The sequence below is a fragment of the Juglans microcarpa x Juglans regia genome, chromosome 1D (assembly GCF_004785595.1).
Source record: "Juglans microcarpa x Juglans regia isolate MS1-56 chromosome 1D, Jm3101_v1.0, whole genome shotgun sequence".
Lineage (NCBI taxonomy): Eukaryota > Viridiplantae > Streptophyta > Magnoliopsida > Fagales > Juglandaceae > Juglans > Juglans microcarpa x Juglans regia.
In genome coordinates, this window is record NC_054594.1 from 33028422 (window position 1) to 33043436 (window position 15015).

Consider the following 15015-nt stretch of genomic DNA (forward strand, 5'->3'; position numbering starts at 1 on the left):
AGCCATTGGATTCATCAAAATAATAATATAATATTATTTTTTTAATAATATTATTTTTTATAATAAATTTTATAATTACACTAATATATGTTAATTAATAATTTAATTTGATACTTAAATTATTATTTTTGAATTAATTTTTTTTCTCAACCTAATTATCCAACAAACACATTTTAACAACCATTCTTCTACCCAACAAGTAGATGGTGCCAACCATTCTTCTTTTACCAATTTTTTTAGTTATAACTAATAGTCTCGGATTAAGCTCTATAAATAGATCCATCCTCTCATTACTTCCCACTCATCAAAAACCAATATTTCTTCTTTCATTCCATCAAATACACAATTCTCCAAATTCCCTATGGATCCCTTTGAGAGTATTGATCATATAGAAGATGAAGATTATTTTGATCACGAGGAGTATATGATACAAGCAATGGCCCTACATAGACAACAACATGCAGTCGAGGGAGCATCTGCTTCACGTCGTCGTAATTCTCAACCTCGTATGTTCATCCGACGTAATCCATTGGAAGGTCATGAGCGCCTTTGGAATGATTACTTTGCTGAGCCGTCAATATATCCGCCAAACGTATTTAGGAGGAGGTTTCGAATGCATCGTAATCTTTTTTTACGCATACATTCTGCAGTTGAAGCTCACGATGATTATTTTGTCCAAAAAAGAGACGCCAGTGGGAGACTTGGATTGTCCTCCCTTCAAAAGATAACTGCAGCAATTAGGATGCTTGCATATGGGGTTACGGCAGATCTTATGGACGAGTATGTAAGAATTGGAGAAAGCACCGCACGGTTGAGTATGAAGAAATTTGTAAAGGCGATCGTGTCAATTTTTGGGGGTGAGTACTTGAGGTCTCCAACCAATAGTGATATAACGAGGTTACTAGAAGTCGGACAAAACCGTGGGTTTCCAGGAATGTTGGGTAGCATTGATTGCATGCACTGGAAATGGAAGAACTGTCCTAGTGCTTGGAAAGGTATGTACTCTGGTCATGTAAATGAACCAACTATTATTTTGGAGGCTGTTGCATCTTATGATCTTTGGATATGGCATGCTTTTTTTGGTTTGCCTGGGTCTCATAATGACATCAATGTACTCGATCGATCTTCTGTTTTTGCCACGTTGGCCGAAGGTCATGCTCCTCCGTGCAACTACACAATCAATGGTCACGAATACACAATGGGATATTATCTTGCTGATGGTATATATCCTTCATGGGCAACATTAGTGAAGACAATTCCTGCTCCACATGGAAAAAAGAAAAAACATTTTGCTGCTTGTCAAGAGTCTGCAAGGAAAGATGTTGAGCGAGCCTTCGGAGTACTCCAAGCTAGATTTGCAATTGTGCGTGGACCTGCTAGGTATTTTCAGCCCCGAGTTCTAAAAGACATTATGTACACATGCATTATCTTGCACAATATGATCGTTGAAGATGAGCGTCATCAATATCTCGGGGCTGACCAGTTTATTTACGAATCCAATGATGATACTCCACATGAGCCAATTTCACGCGATAATATACCTGAATTCATGGAGTTCATTGCGCAACATCATCGAATTAGAGATAGAGGCACTCATTCTCAACTCCAAGCTGACCTTATCGAGCATTTATGGAATTTGCATGGCCGCTCATAATTTACGAGTTATGAAGTTTATTGCCGTTGTTTATTGTTTATGATTATTAAATAAGTTTATTAGTTATGATGTGTCGTTGTTTATTATTTTAAAGCTTTTTATTGGAATATTATTTTAAAGCTTTTTGGAATATGAATGTCATTTGGAATATTGCAAATTCATATTCATGCTTAAAAAATATATATAAAAGACAATGCACACATTTTGTGGTTGCATTGTTTATGTTTAATTTTATCATTGTTGCATTGTTTATTTTATCATTTTAAAAATGAATTCTGCATTGTTTATTTGGGTGTTAAAAGCTATTTCTGTGCAAATGAGACATATTGAATTTATCGTTTTTGTTATATCTCATTTACCTGCCTATTTGGGTGTTAAAAGTTGTTTATCTCATTTACCTGCCTACTTGACCATCTTGCCATTGTAATAGAATGACATCTAGAATGTCCATATCAACAAAATAAATTCTCCAAAATCAACAACATCAACTAACATTCAAGTTTGGCTGGCTATCCATATCAACAAAATAAATTCTCCAAAATCAACAACATCAACTAACATTCAAGAGACTGCTGGCTGTCCATATCAACAAAATAAATTCTCTAAAATCAACAAAATAAACTAACATGAGCCAAGAGACTGCTGGCTGTCCATATCAACAAAATAAAGTCTCTAATCCACAACAACATCAACTAACATGAGCCAATTTCAAGTGGCTGTCCAGCCTCAACAAAATAAAGTCTCTAATCCACAAAAACATTAATTAACTGTCCAGTCATCTATTTAATCCAAAACTAACATTCAGTAGTACTAGTGGCTGCCCAGCCACATGTTTTGGATATACATGTGGCTGCCCAGCCACTAAATACTGGAATTTTGGGTTGTAAATGAACCAACAGTTACACACCTCCATGAGGTATGGATGGAGATGTGTCGAATGTACCTTCGGAATTATTTAAAGAGTCCTCATAAATTTTCTTCTGAATATTCAGGAAATAGGCTTGTTGCATGACGGTCATATTAGAAAGATCCTTACTCATGATCTCCGCCTCGAACTTCCTCTTATCAAGTTCTAGTTGTGCACCCTTCACTTCATCAGCCTTCGTCACCCATGCTCTCCTCTCTCCCATGAACAGTCGCCTATCAGCGGTCATTTTTTCTAGCGCACTGTTGAAGTCAACATCACATGCTTCCTGAGCCTTCCGCTTCCTTAAGTTATCTTTCTCAAGTTTTTTGCCTGGAGGCCTCTCAACATTCTCCTCCACAACGTCATCGGGAACTTCAAAAGACTGCTCATTGGCTGGACGTTTATCGGGTGGTTTTCTCCTTGTATTCAGATTGTTCATGTGTTGCTGCCATTTGGGTTGGTGTCTCAATTGACACCAACAATGCTCCACTGTGAAATTCCCCTTCTCTATCTCTTTGTACATTATTTTAGCTTTTTCAATCTGAAAAATTGAAGGAATATTGTCAAAAAAATAAATAATCGATAAAAAATACATTATTTAAAGGAAAATGGTACATACCTTGTCGTGCTCGGTTGCACCACTTGGGTGCAATGATTCTACTTGCGCTAGAAATGCACAAAACTTGTTTGTGCATTTCTGGATCATGGACCAACGATTGATCAATGACCCTATCGAACGATTTGCAGTATTTGGTTTTTTATACTCGTGATAAAACTCAGAAATTCTGTCCCACATTTGTGTGGATTTTTGATCGGTACCCCGTATGGCATTAATGCTAATGTTGAGCCAACCGGATACAAGTAAGTTATCCTCCTCAACAGTGAAAGATGCACCTCTCTGAACTTTTTTTGGAGGAGGCCTCTTTTCACCGTGAAGAGGAGTTGTTTGGATCATAACACTAGAATATTGCTCATAGGTTGGAGTGCAACCTTCTCCTCCACTTTGTAAGAGAGTGGTGAAGAAGGGATCCTCCTCAGATGGACTGCCCATCCTTTAAGAATCAAACAATAGATACAAGGCAGCACAATAAGCACAAAAAATTAGATACAAGGCAGTACAATAAAAAGATACTACTCAGCACAAGAAAATAAAGCAGTGGAAGCATATTTTAAGAAAATATCAAACCATGTTGCATGTTGGTTTATACACATCATTAACATGAAGAGAGAATGAGTTTATGCTTGAATGAATACATCAAATACACAGAATACACAAAAGAGAGTCACAATTCCACAAAAACATAAATGCTTGACTGCTGCCCAGCCACTGAATACAACTCAAATACACAACTCAAATACTGGAATGCAAGTTCAGAATTAGAGATAGTGGCTGCCCAGCCACTAAATACAACTCAAATACACAACTTGGATACAGAACAAAAAAATTTTAATTAGAGATAGTGGCTGCCCAGCCACTAAATACAACTCAAATACACAACTTGGATACACAACAAAAAAATTTTAATTAGAGATAGTGGTTGCCCAGCCAGTAAATACAACTCAAATACACAACTCCACGAGTATAGGCACACGGACCTCACATTACAAGATGCACTTTATTTTTTACTCAAGTGGATCCGTGTAGATTAAGACTATCCCTAGAGGTTGGCTTTCTTAATTTAAGGGAGTTCTTACTCTCAATCACTTTATTTTTATCCCTAGAGGTTGACTGCCCAGCCACTTTATTTTCAATCATTTTTATTTGTATGTTTCAAAACCCTTTTGCATAACTGCCTATACAAGGCCTCAAATTTTGAAATATAAATGGCTCGGGAGTTCTTACTCTCAATAAAAAACAAGGTGGTTCCAGCTTTTGCAAGAAACAATCAACAACATTGTAGGGCTTGGCAAATAACTATTGAAGTGACTGCCCAACCACTTCAGAACTCAATTACACATGTTTTTTGCAAATGGCCAACGAGGGGACAAGTCTACAACTGACTTAACAGCATTTGAGCCACAAATGTAAATAAGACAACAAAAATCTCCAAATTGAATTTAAAAAAAAAAAACTTTCAAGAACCAATATTGAACAAAAATGGTTATTGGATGCATCTACAGAGGTTTTACATTAGAACCTGTGGGAGACAAAAACAAAGATAAGATTCCTAATATTGAAGCAACATGACCATTGATAGATAAATGTGTGCAAAAGTACACAAACAAATAGATAAGCATGAACAATACCTTGCTATCTGAATCGCCAGTTATAAAGCCATCAGACCCACAGAAAAAAGACTCTGTCTAGGCTTAAAATACACAATCAAAACTTAATGTAATTTGATTTCCTAAAGACTAATAAAACTTCATGGACAGAGAGCTCTAAAACTTAATACACAATCAGCATATATCTTGAATATTAGGCATGGACGGCAGGTATAGAGAGCTCTAAAAGTTCTAGTCATGGACGGCATGGACAGAGAGCTCTAAAATCAGCATATATCTGGGCAAGAACAGAACATTGACAACCCCCCAGAAATGGGGCCGAATCCCCTCCTCCACCATCTAAGCTAACATGAAGATCATATAAATTCATACAAAATCAATTCGGCCCCAAGAAAAAGGTCATATAAAATCATATAAATGATCATGCAAAATTTTTCATACATGCATATATGATTAATATATATATATATATATATATGAGAGAGTGAACTCACGGAGATGGAGAACGTTCGGAGCAAAGGGAGAAAGGATCGGCGACGGTGTGCCTATGGAGGTGATGGAGGTTCTGTTTCACCTGAAACACCTCGTACGCACTTCAACATCTACTTCACGAAGATTCACGGGTCACTTTCTCGGCAAAGTTTTTGATACAAGCTTCGGGAAAAACAGGAGGAAACGGAAGGAAGAAACGGAGAGGAAGAAAGGGAGCGGAAGAAAGAAAGGGAGAGGAAGAATCGAAACGGGAAGTCGATATTTGGGGGTTTCGGGGTGGAGAAGAAAACAGAGAAGAGAGGGAAGACCGAATGGTTTGCCAGATTCGGGAAGAAAGAAAGGGAGAGGAAGAGTCGGAAATGGGTTTGAGGATTTCGGGATTCCGGGGTAGAGGAAGAAGGAAGAGAAAAGGGGGAAGAAAGAACTGGAGATGCGTCGATTCGGGAAGAAAGAAAAGGAGAGGAGAGGAAGAAGGAAATGAGAGGAATCGAAAGGGATTGGGGATTTCGGGGGTAGAGGAAGAATGCAGAATAGAGAGGGAAGAGAAACGGCTTTTGCGTGCGAAATAATTGTTTCGTAATAAAATAACCGGATAGATGTTGAATAGTAGGTCGCCAAGTTTGGTGATAGAAGAGATTTCACTGTAGCTAAAAGTTTAAGATTTAAGGAAAAGGTGAATCCAATGCAGAGTATTTTTCGTTAAATTCTTCAAATTATGGACATTGGACTCATTTGATGAGTCCAATGCCAGTGCTCTAACCAATGGTCTAATTATTATCAAATTCAAATTTTTACTAGAATTTAAGTTTTGACTATATTTAAAACCTTTTACTTGATTAATCATATTGAACTAGTCATTTTAAAGTTAAAATAGTAATACAATATTATATATTTTAATAACATATTTTTACTAGAATTTAAGTTTTGACTATATTTAAAACCTTTTACTTGATTAATCATATTGAACTAGTCATTTTAAAGTTAAAATAGTAATACAATATTATATATTTTAATAACATTTAGTAAATATTATTAAAAAATATATTAATTTTTAATTGATCTATTACATACTGCACATGTTAGCTTTGTGTCACTCTTTTATACGTAGCTTTAAAACATCAGTAACCCTCCAAAAGCAAAATTGCAAAACAGCAATGAGTTATTCATCAGGCATGTTGCTCTTGCTCACGAATAGGCACTTGAATGAGGTGAAATGCCCACTGCTAATATGATGAATGAGCTCTGGATCATCTCTTTCAAGGCAGGGGTGACATAGGTTGCAAGAGCTCTCTGTTATTGCATTCACGTCAGCTGGATCAACTGCAACTATTATCCAACAACAATAATTCAAGTTATAATTTTTCAATATACCCAGTTTAAACCCACCACCAAGAAGTTAATATCTTTTGGGTTTTTGTTTCTGAAGAAAGATAAGGGCGGATTCAACGGGCTGGACCGTTGAACTTAAAATGCGGTTGAGTCTTTAAGTAGGCTGCGTTTGGATGTTGAACTGAGTTGAGTTGAGTTGAGATTATAAAATATTGTTAGAATATTATTTTTTAATATTATTATTATTTTGAGATTTGAAAATTTGAATTGTTTATTATATTTTATATTAAAATTTAAAAAAATTGTAATGATGAGTTGAGATGAATTTAGTTTCAAACGAAGGTAATCAAAATAGAAGTAGAAATTTTGAACCCACTTGCTCAAATAAATGCCAACCAAATATAGAAACCGAAAAAATTAAACTGAAAGATATATACATAGTCCAAAGCAGCCTGAACTCCAAACCAAAAAGTACTGACCAAAATATACAAACTTGAAAATGCAACTTAAAGACATACATACAAACCTCAAAATAGCATCATAACATGCCAAAAAAAAAAAAAAAAAATGGAAGTCAAATATTTTTTCTGAAAGATAAATAAATAAAAATGTTCTCTTAAGTCCATTTTATTTCTTTTTATTTCTTTTTTGCAAATACTTCCTTAAATCTCTTAAACCTTATCAAAATACAAGTAGAAATGATAAACCCAAAATATACAAATCCAACCATATATACGAAAAAAAAAATGCTCAACATGCTAAAAATATAAATTTCCCAAAAAAAAAGGCTTTAAATTTTAAAAGACAGATATAGATGACAAACAAAAAAATAAATAAAACAAGAAATTCATCAACCAAAACCAGATTCAGTCATGTTTGGTTAAGTCCAATTAGTTTTTACGCAATGAGAAGCATGTCTCTATTTTTTATAAAATCCTTCCGTTCTAAAGAAAAGATAAAAAACTAAAACCCTACAAAAATGAACCCAAAAAAAATATAAAACTCAATACTATACAAGCTGAATGAGAAGCCTGTTTCTATTTTTAATAAAACCCTTGAGTTTTGATGAACAGATAAAAATCTAAAAGCCTAAAACAATGAACCAAAAGAAAATATCAAACCAAATACCATACAAACCGGCCCAAATATATAATACAAACATACTAACTATTCTTAGACTAAAAAACAAAAGAACATCTATTAACCTATTAATAACAAAATATACAAATCTGACAATATATACTCAAAAAATGAAAACAATATACAAACCGGGTGAAAAACTAAAAGCCATATACAAACCTCGAACTGCAAACTAGAAACTCCAAATTCCCTAAAAGAAACAAACCAATAAATGGGATCAATTAAAAGGAAAAAAATAAGAAGGCATCAACACAATGTCATGGAAAAAAATAAAACTCATATTTCAAAATTGACCGATAAAAAAATATACATATAAAGACAAGCTTCCGAAATCAAACATGCACTGAAATAAGAAGCCCGAAGAGAAGCACAGATCAAAATATCAATAAACATGTAACGCCTCGGTATCGGAGGTCTGGAGAGTTAACTCTTGTAACCTAAAACGATCTCTCATAACATATTTATATACTCTAAAATTCTCATAAAATATCAAATGATTTTAACCTAATTATAAGACCCAATAAGAATCCACATCTTACAAGAATAAAATTTTAAACCTATAGCCTATCCCAAAAATTATTTGTTAATCTCAAGTGGGCTTTTCATACCTATAAACCCAAAAACTTTTAGAATGTGGGCTGGGTACCGGCCCGAGTGTTACATCCTCCCCCCATAAAAAAATATTCATCCTCAAAATTTGTTGCATCTAAAGTAAAACTAAAATACTTATCACTCATAATCCATGCCTATTTTAAACTTATATTATTATGTCAAACCTAATATTTCAAAATCCTAACTTTCCAATATCTCTCGCTCCAGTAACTTTCCAAATCCTAGTGTCGATTTCCAGACACGACCCCATGTTCAAACCTAAAAGTATGAACCTCAACGATGGACTTACAAGTCTTATAATTCCTTTATTTTTTTTAACTAAACTTCACCTATAATTATAAAAAGAACTCTCAACATAACATTTCAACCTCCTAATAATAGTAAGATAAAATGCTCCAAGGTTAAGTCCTAAGTGAGCTCAGTTCACTAATTCGTGAATCCTCACAAGGTCTACTTTCAGACCATCAAATTTTCAAAATTCACGCTTCCATTACGCTTCCATTATACACATTGACCAACCAAACACTTAAGGTTAGAGTCTCGTGTATATGAATTATTGGGCCTAATCCCTTTCAATGTCGATTCGCGCAATTCTTACTAGGCTTGTAATTATAGACTACGCACCCTTGTACATTCCTATGTGGTCTATGTCATCCTTTGGGAAATTATGCACATTCTCTTCAACCCAATTTCAATATTCTAAGCTATAACACTTAGTGAAATTCTATTAAAATGCAAGAATGAATAATCCCAACTAAACTAAAACAATTGCTTTCAAGTAGAAAAGGAGCATAGTACATGTGATCGCATCGTTGTCGTCCTCAACATCTCCAAGTGTCAGTGCAAACACTCGAGCCGGTCCCATTCTACACTGATTATTTCCATGTATCGTCTGTTGGGGACCTGGAGGTGGGTTGGGTTTCTTGTTGTCTCCAATAGTAATGGGCATTCCCTGTTAAAGTGCTCGGTCTTACCGCATCAAAAACACGACCCCACCTCCCTTCTACACTCTCATGTGTGTGCACGATTACAAAACTTACAGAGGTCATTTGGTTGATTTCTCTGCGTTTGCCTCTGACTAGAGCTGGTCCCTTCGTTTCTCTTCTTCCACGGCCCTTGATCCAATATTAGAGGAAGATCCTTGTGAGGTAGTTCTCTTCCTTTGATCTTGAAGTTCTGCACTTCTCATGAGAGACTGCACGAGTATTGTGGCCTTATCTACCAACTCTAAGAAACTCTGGATCTGAAAGGCCACCACTCGTTCATATATCTTGTTATTCAGTCCCTCTTCAAACTTTTGAGTCTTCCTCTCCTCATCAGCAATCAGATATGAAGCAAAACATGACAACTCAATGAATTTATCAACGTATTGATGTACTGTCATGATTTCTTGCACTAAGTTGGCAAACTCCCTGACCCTAGTGTCTCTGACTGATCTTCGGAAGAAAAGATCAAAGAAGATCTGCTTGAAGTAGGGCCAGCTAACTACTCCGCTCCCATCAACTTCTTTGATGGTTCTCTCTGAAATCCACTATCGCTTCGCGTCACCGGTTAGCTTGAAGGTGGCGTACTACACCTTCTGTTCATCTATGTAGTTTAAGACCCGAAATATCTCCTCGATATCCTGAACACAATCCTCCACAAGGATTGGCTTGCCTTTTCCATCAAATGAAGGAGAGTGCATCCGGTTGAACTGTTCCAAGGTACAATAACCTCCTTCATTACCGTTGCAGTTGCGACTTGGGGGATTCTGTGTGAGCTCCTCTATTAACTGTTGAGCTGCAGCTCGAAGTACTTAAGAAGCACTCAGATTTGCTTCTCTTTCATCATCAGTTACGTTCAGCTCCGAAATGTTTTGTACCCGACGACGAGGTGACATCCTGAGAACTTGAATTTTTAATAAATATTTCAAAATATAGAGCTCATATAAACATATTCAACTAGTTGTAATCATAAAACAAATATATATATATATATACTAGGTGGCATCATGAGAATTTGAATCTTTAATGAATGTTTCAAAATATAGAGCTCATATAAACATATTCAACTAATTATAATCATAAAACAAATATATATATACTACTTCAAAATTATAAAAGTATCTATATAAAAATGTGCACGCAAGCGTAGTAACAATATACCTCCAGAATCTAAACCTTCCTCCAAAATCTAGAACTTCAATCTTATCAAATCATTTTGTAAAGGCTACAGAATGAGAGCCTATAGAATTTAAAACTACAATCGTCATGAAATCAACTCATAAAATCTAAACAATCTAACACCTCAAATTTCCAAGAACATATTCCCAAAAGCTTGCCAGATTCTAAAATCTTAAATACAAATAGAATCATCTTTTACGGTCTACAAATGTCTATAGCTCAAATTTGAAAATTATTTCCTCAAGCCCACAAATATCCAATACCTCAAATATTATAGTCTGCAGAATCTCAAATCTGCATCTGATAACAACTGTAACGCTTCAGTCTTGGAGGTCTAGAGAATTAATTCTTGTAACTTAAAACCATTTCTCGTAACATATTTATATACTCTAAATTTTTAAAAAAATATCAAATGATTTTGATCCAGGCCTAATAAAAATCCACTTCCTAAATAAAATTTTAAATCCATAACTTATCTCAAAAATTAATTGTTAATCTCAAGTGGGCTTTTTATAAGTAAAAATCAAAAGTTTTTAGAACGCAGGTTTTGTGCTAAGCCTGAGCGCTACATCACAAAAGTTTAAAAAATAAAATAAAAGAAGCAAGAAACCAACAACCCAAGGCTTTAAAAACACAGATAAACGAACATAGAAATACGAAGGAGCGACGAAACAGGAAAAAAAAAAAAAAAAAAAAAAAAAAAGGGACAGTAGAACCAATACAGAAGATGGGGAAAAAAAAGAGTGAATGTCAACAGCTAAGAAGAAACCTGATTTTCGGAGGAGAATAGCTTGAAAGAGAAAGAGAGAGACGTTACACACAGGAGGCACAGGAATAAAAAAAAAAAACAAAAGACGTATTAGCATCATATATATAAACCGACGGTCAAAACTTAATTACGTAAAAAAATAAAACAAAAATCAGCCAACCACTGCGGATAAGAAAGAGAAAAATAACGAAAAAAGGACTGACCGACTGACACATAAACCCATGACTCATTGCTCCTTTCCCCAAACACTCGACTCAACACTCAACAGATAGAATGGAAAATAAAAAAAAAAACACTCCGACCGATTGACAAACATAGACCCAAACACTCGAATCCCCTCAACCTCACACAAACCCGTCAGCCCTTCACAGTCGACCAACCACTCCCCCTCTCCAAAGGCCAAAACCAATATCTCAGATTTGGCTTCAGGAATTTGTGATAAAATCTCAACGCTCGCTTCTATTCTCGTGTATTGGGGAAAACGTTTTGAACTGGGATTTGGGTGGGGTGCGCCAGGCCCATGCAGTAGTGCAACGCATGGGCGACGCTCAAAGACCCCAGCAGCAAGCTGCTGTGGCGGGCCTTTCCCCTAAAAAAATTAATTTAATATCGTGTGGCCCATTGGACCACGTATCAGATATTAAACTGATAAGAACAGATACTACACTTGATCTTAGCCAAAAGGCCGAGAAAGGTATGTTTATTCTCGCTGCTTGCTTCTCCTTTTATAGATCGCTTCAGCTTCGCTCTCAATATACTTATTCGGTTTGGGACTCTGCAGACTCCGTGGCCTTGATGAAGTATGTAACGTAAAACATAAATTATTTTATTTGCCTTCCTCATTGGGTAACATTTGAATTCTTTTTTCTTTTTTTAACGTATCCTTAAAACGTCAAAACTTGAGCGGACGAATTAGAAACACCATAAATGGCCACAAGTTTATGCAGATTTCTAAGATCTCAGGCGACAGTATGCAGTTGATCCATGACTGTCAAAGAATCCAAATGGGTCACATCAGAAAAAAACAGATTTGCTCCCTTTCTAACTGTTTTGTGTTTGGATTTGGTATTATTAGATTTTCAGTAAATAATAATAAAAAGATAATAATAAGATATTAAATAATAATATATAATAACTGAAAAGTAATATAATAAAATAATAAATAATAATAAAATATTCTAAAAATCCTGAGGCATTCTCGGTACTCAAGCTAGACTGGTTGCTACTTCTACCTCTAATCCCACTCTTTTATCTAGAAACGGCTATAGCATTGAATCCTCTGCTAACCAACTGCTTAACCACAAATTTTCCAATATACCCAGTTGAACCCACCACCAAGATGTTAATATCTTTTGGGTTTTTGTTTCTGAAGGAAGATGGGGCGGTTTCAACGGCTGGGACAGTTGAACTTGAAAAGGGGTCGAGTCTTTGGGTGCTGCATTCAAAGGATTTGGATAAATTTAGAGATTATATAACATAAGGCATACGTGGATTTGATTGAGAAACGCGTTGAGAAGCTTTGAATCTGTGGCAGAGCGTGAAGAATGAGTAATAAGTTGGAGGAGAAACAGAACCAAAGCAACATTTTTTTTTTAGCTCAGGTACGTAGGTTGAGCAGATCATAGGAAAAACTTGTAGCATCATTTTACAAAAGAGATTTGCTACTTATCATTCTCACATATATTATACTTTTATTTATTTTTTTATTATTATTTTTTAACTAATTGAGTTCTTCTACTTATCATCTATACACAACACATTTAATAAGAAAAAAATAAAAAATTATATATAATGTGTGGGGATGATGAGTAGAATTTTTTTTTACAAAAACATGTTTATTTTAATAGTTTTGATACTCATTATCTCTACATATCATATTTATTTTTAATTTTTTAATTTTTTTTATTCTTCTTAAACTAATTGAGTTTTTTTATTCATAATTTATACACTACATATTTAGTAAGAAAAAAAATTAAAAATTAAAAAATTATATGTGATGTGTAATGTGAAGATGATGACTATAATTTTTCTTATTTTAAAAGTGTAATGGTACGGAGTCAAAGAAGAAAGAAGAAGAAAAAAGAGAGAGAGGGAAAAACCCATTTTGGATCTGAATACCCCAATTTCAGATTCCCTTGATACCCATAACCCTTTCCCCCATCCCTCCATCTTTGTATGGAATCAGTGAGTTTCTGGAGTTCTTTGTCGAAATTGTTTCCTAGTTTTTTGTGTTGTTTTGTTTACCTCCGGTCATACTTCTCAGGCTCATTAAAACCTATTTAATGGCAACAAGATATGAAGAATGAGGCCGCAGATATCTGAACATTGGTAAATACATTCTAAAGCACAACTAGTAATAGCCATAAAGGTAATTTACTTATTTTTTATAAGACCATAAAGGTAATTTCATTTATCCAAATGATCATATACAGTCAAGATCTACGTCAAAAAGATGACAAATTGTATTAGTCTTGAACGTGGCAATTACAAATTATGATTGCCTTGAATATGATGATCTTAGAATAAGAAAATGAAAATTATTTTCACCCGACAATCTTGTTCAATTAAGAGATTGATCCAGCTAGTTTCGGGCATGGGCTTTGTGCTAACAACTCTGTATTTTTCTATTTGGGTTTCAAACCTCCACTTTGGCCACTTCAGGCACTTAGAGAGAGAGACATGCGGGAGTAAGAGAGAAGCATATCATATTCACAGACATTTTAGGCCCATGCCGAAAATGAAACTTTGTCGCTCAATTTTTGTAGGAAATGGAAGTGGAGCTTTGAGATTGCTTCGGTTTTGCAGTTTCAGCTGAGTAAGAGGGGATGGAGGGAGGTGTGCGAAGGGGAAGAGGAGATAAATTTGTATAGTTTTTTATTTTTAAATATTTTGTATGAGCCATTTAAAACATGACACGTGGCATCGGTCGCATTGTCTGTCTAGTCTCTCGATTTGCCTAGCATTTTTCATTTTAAAATAGAAAATTCTACTTTTCATCTCCAAACACTATACTTCTTTTTTATTTTTTTCTCTTACAAAATATGTAGTGTATGAATGATGAGTAAAATAATTTAATTAGTTTAAAAAGAATAAATAAAAATAAAAATAAGTGTAATATGTGATATATAGAAATGATGAATAACAAAACTCTTTAAAATATATATAGTTGCATGAAAAGTCAAGACAATATCTCGTCTTTGATAGTGTGTAGTGTTTTTTATAGTTTGAATTTGATGTTAAAGAGTTCAAGTTAAAACGAGTTGACTTATTAAGACATAATTACTCAAGGACCCGTTTAGGGAGTTAAAATTAACCTTATAACGTTAAACCTAAAAACTAAAAAAAACCCTAACTGAGAGACTCTCATCATCGATCTCAAATTTTCACACACTCACCATTCACGCCGCCCCCTCACTCTCAAGCTCTCTCACCTCCCTCGTTGTCCCTCTTTCTCATCTCTCTATCTCACTGTCGTTGGTCGCCGGTCGCCCCTAGCAAGCCTCTAATGATCATCGCCGTCGGTCTCATTGTCTCTCTTGGTCTCCCTTTCTCTCAAGCGGAAGACGTTCCAATCTCTCAAGTGGTGAAGCCTCTATCTCTTAGTCTATCTCTCTCTCTTTCTCTCTCATCTCTCTCTCTCTCTCTCTCTCTCTAAGCTTCTTTTGAACTTCTTCGACAGTCAAGCTTTTTCTTATGATAAATCAAGCTTTCCGTAGTGATTTGC

At 35.1% G+C, this 15015-nt stretch overlaps 1 protein-coding gene and 1 non-coding gene across 2 annotated transcripts; one reads left to right on the plus strand and one right to left on the minus strand.

Annotated features, from left to right (window-relative positions):
• The first annotated feature begins 288 nt into the window (after positions 1 to 288).
• Positions 289 to 1780, plus strand: LOC121242025. Its single transcript, XM_041139910.1, has one exon. It carries the CDS (start codon positions 362 to 364, stop codon positions 1652 to 1654), a length of 1293 nt encoding a protein of 430 aa, XP_040995844.1. The 5' UTR covers positions 289 to 361; the 3' UTR covers positions 1655 to 1780.
• Positions 1781 to 11793: 10013 nt separating this feature from the next.
• On the minus strand, positions 11794 to 11989 carry LOC121243789. Its single transcript, XR_005936281.1, has one exon. It is a non-coding gene; the product is annotated as a U2 spliceosomal RNA (small nuclear RNA).
• Positions 11990 to 15015: the final 3026 nt, after the last annotated feature.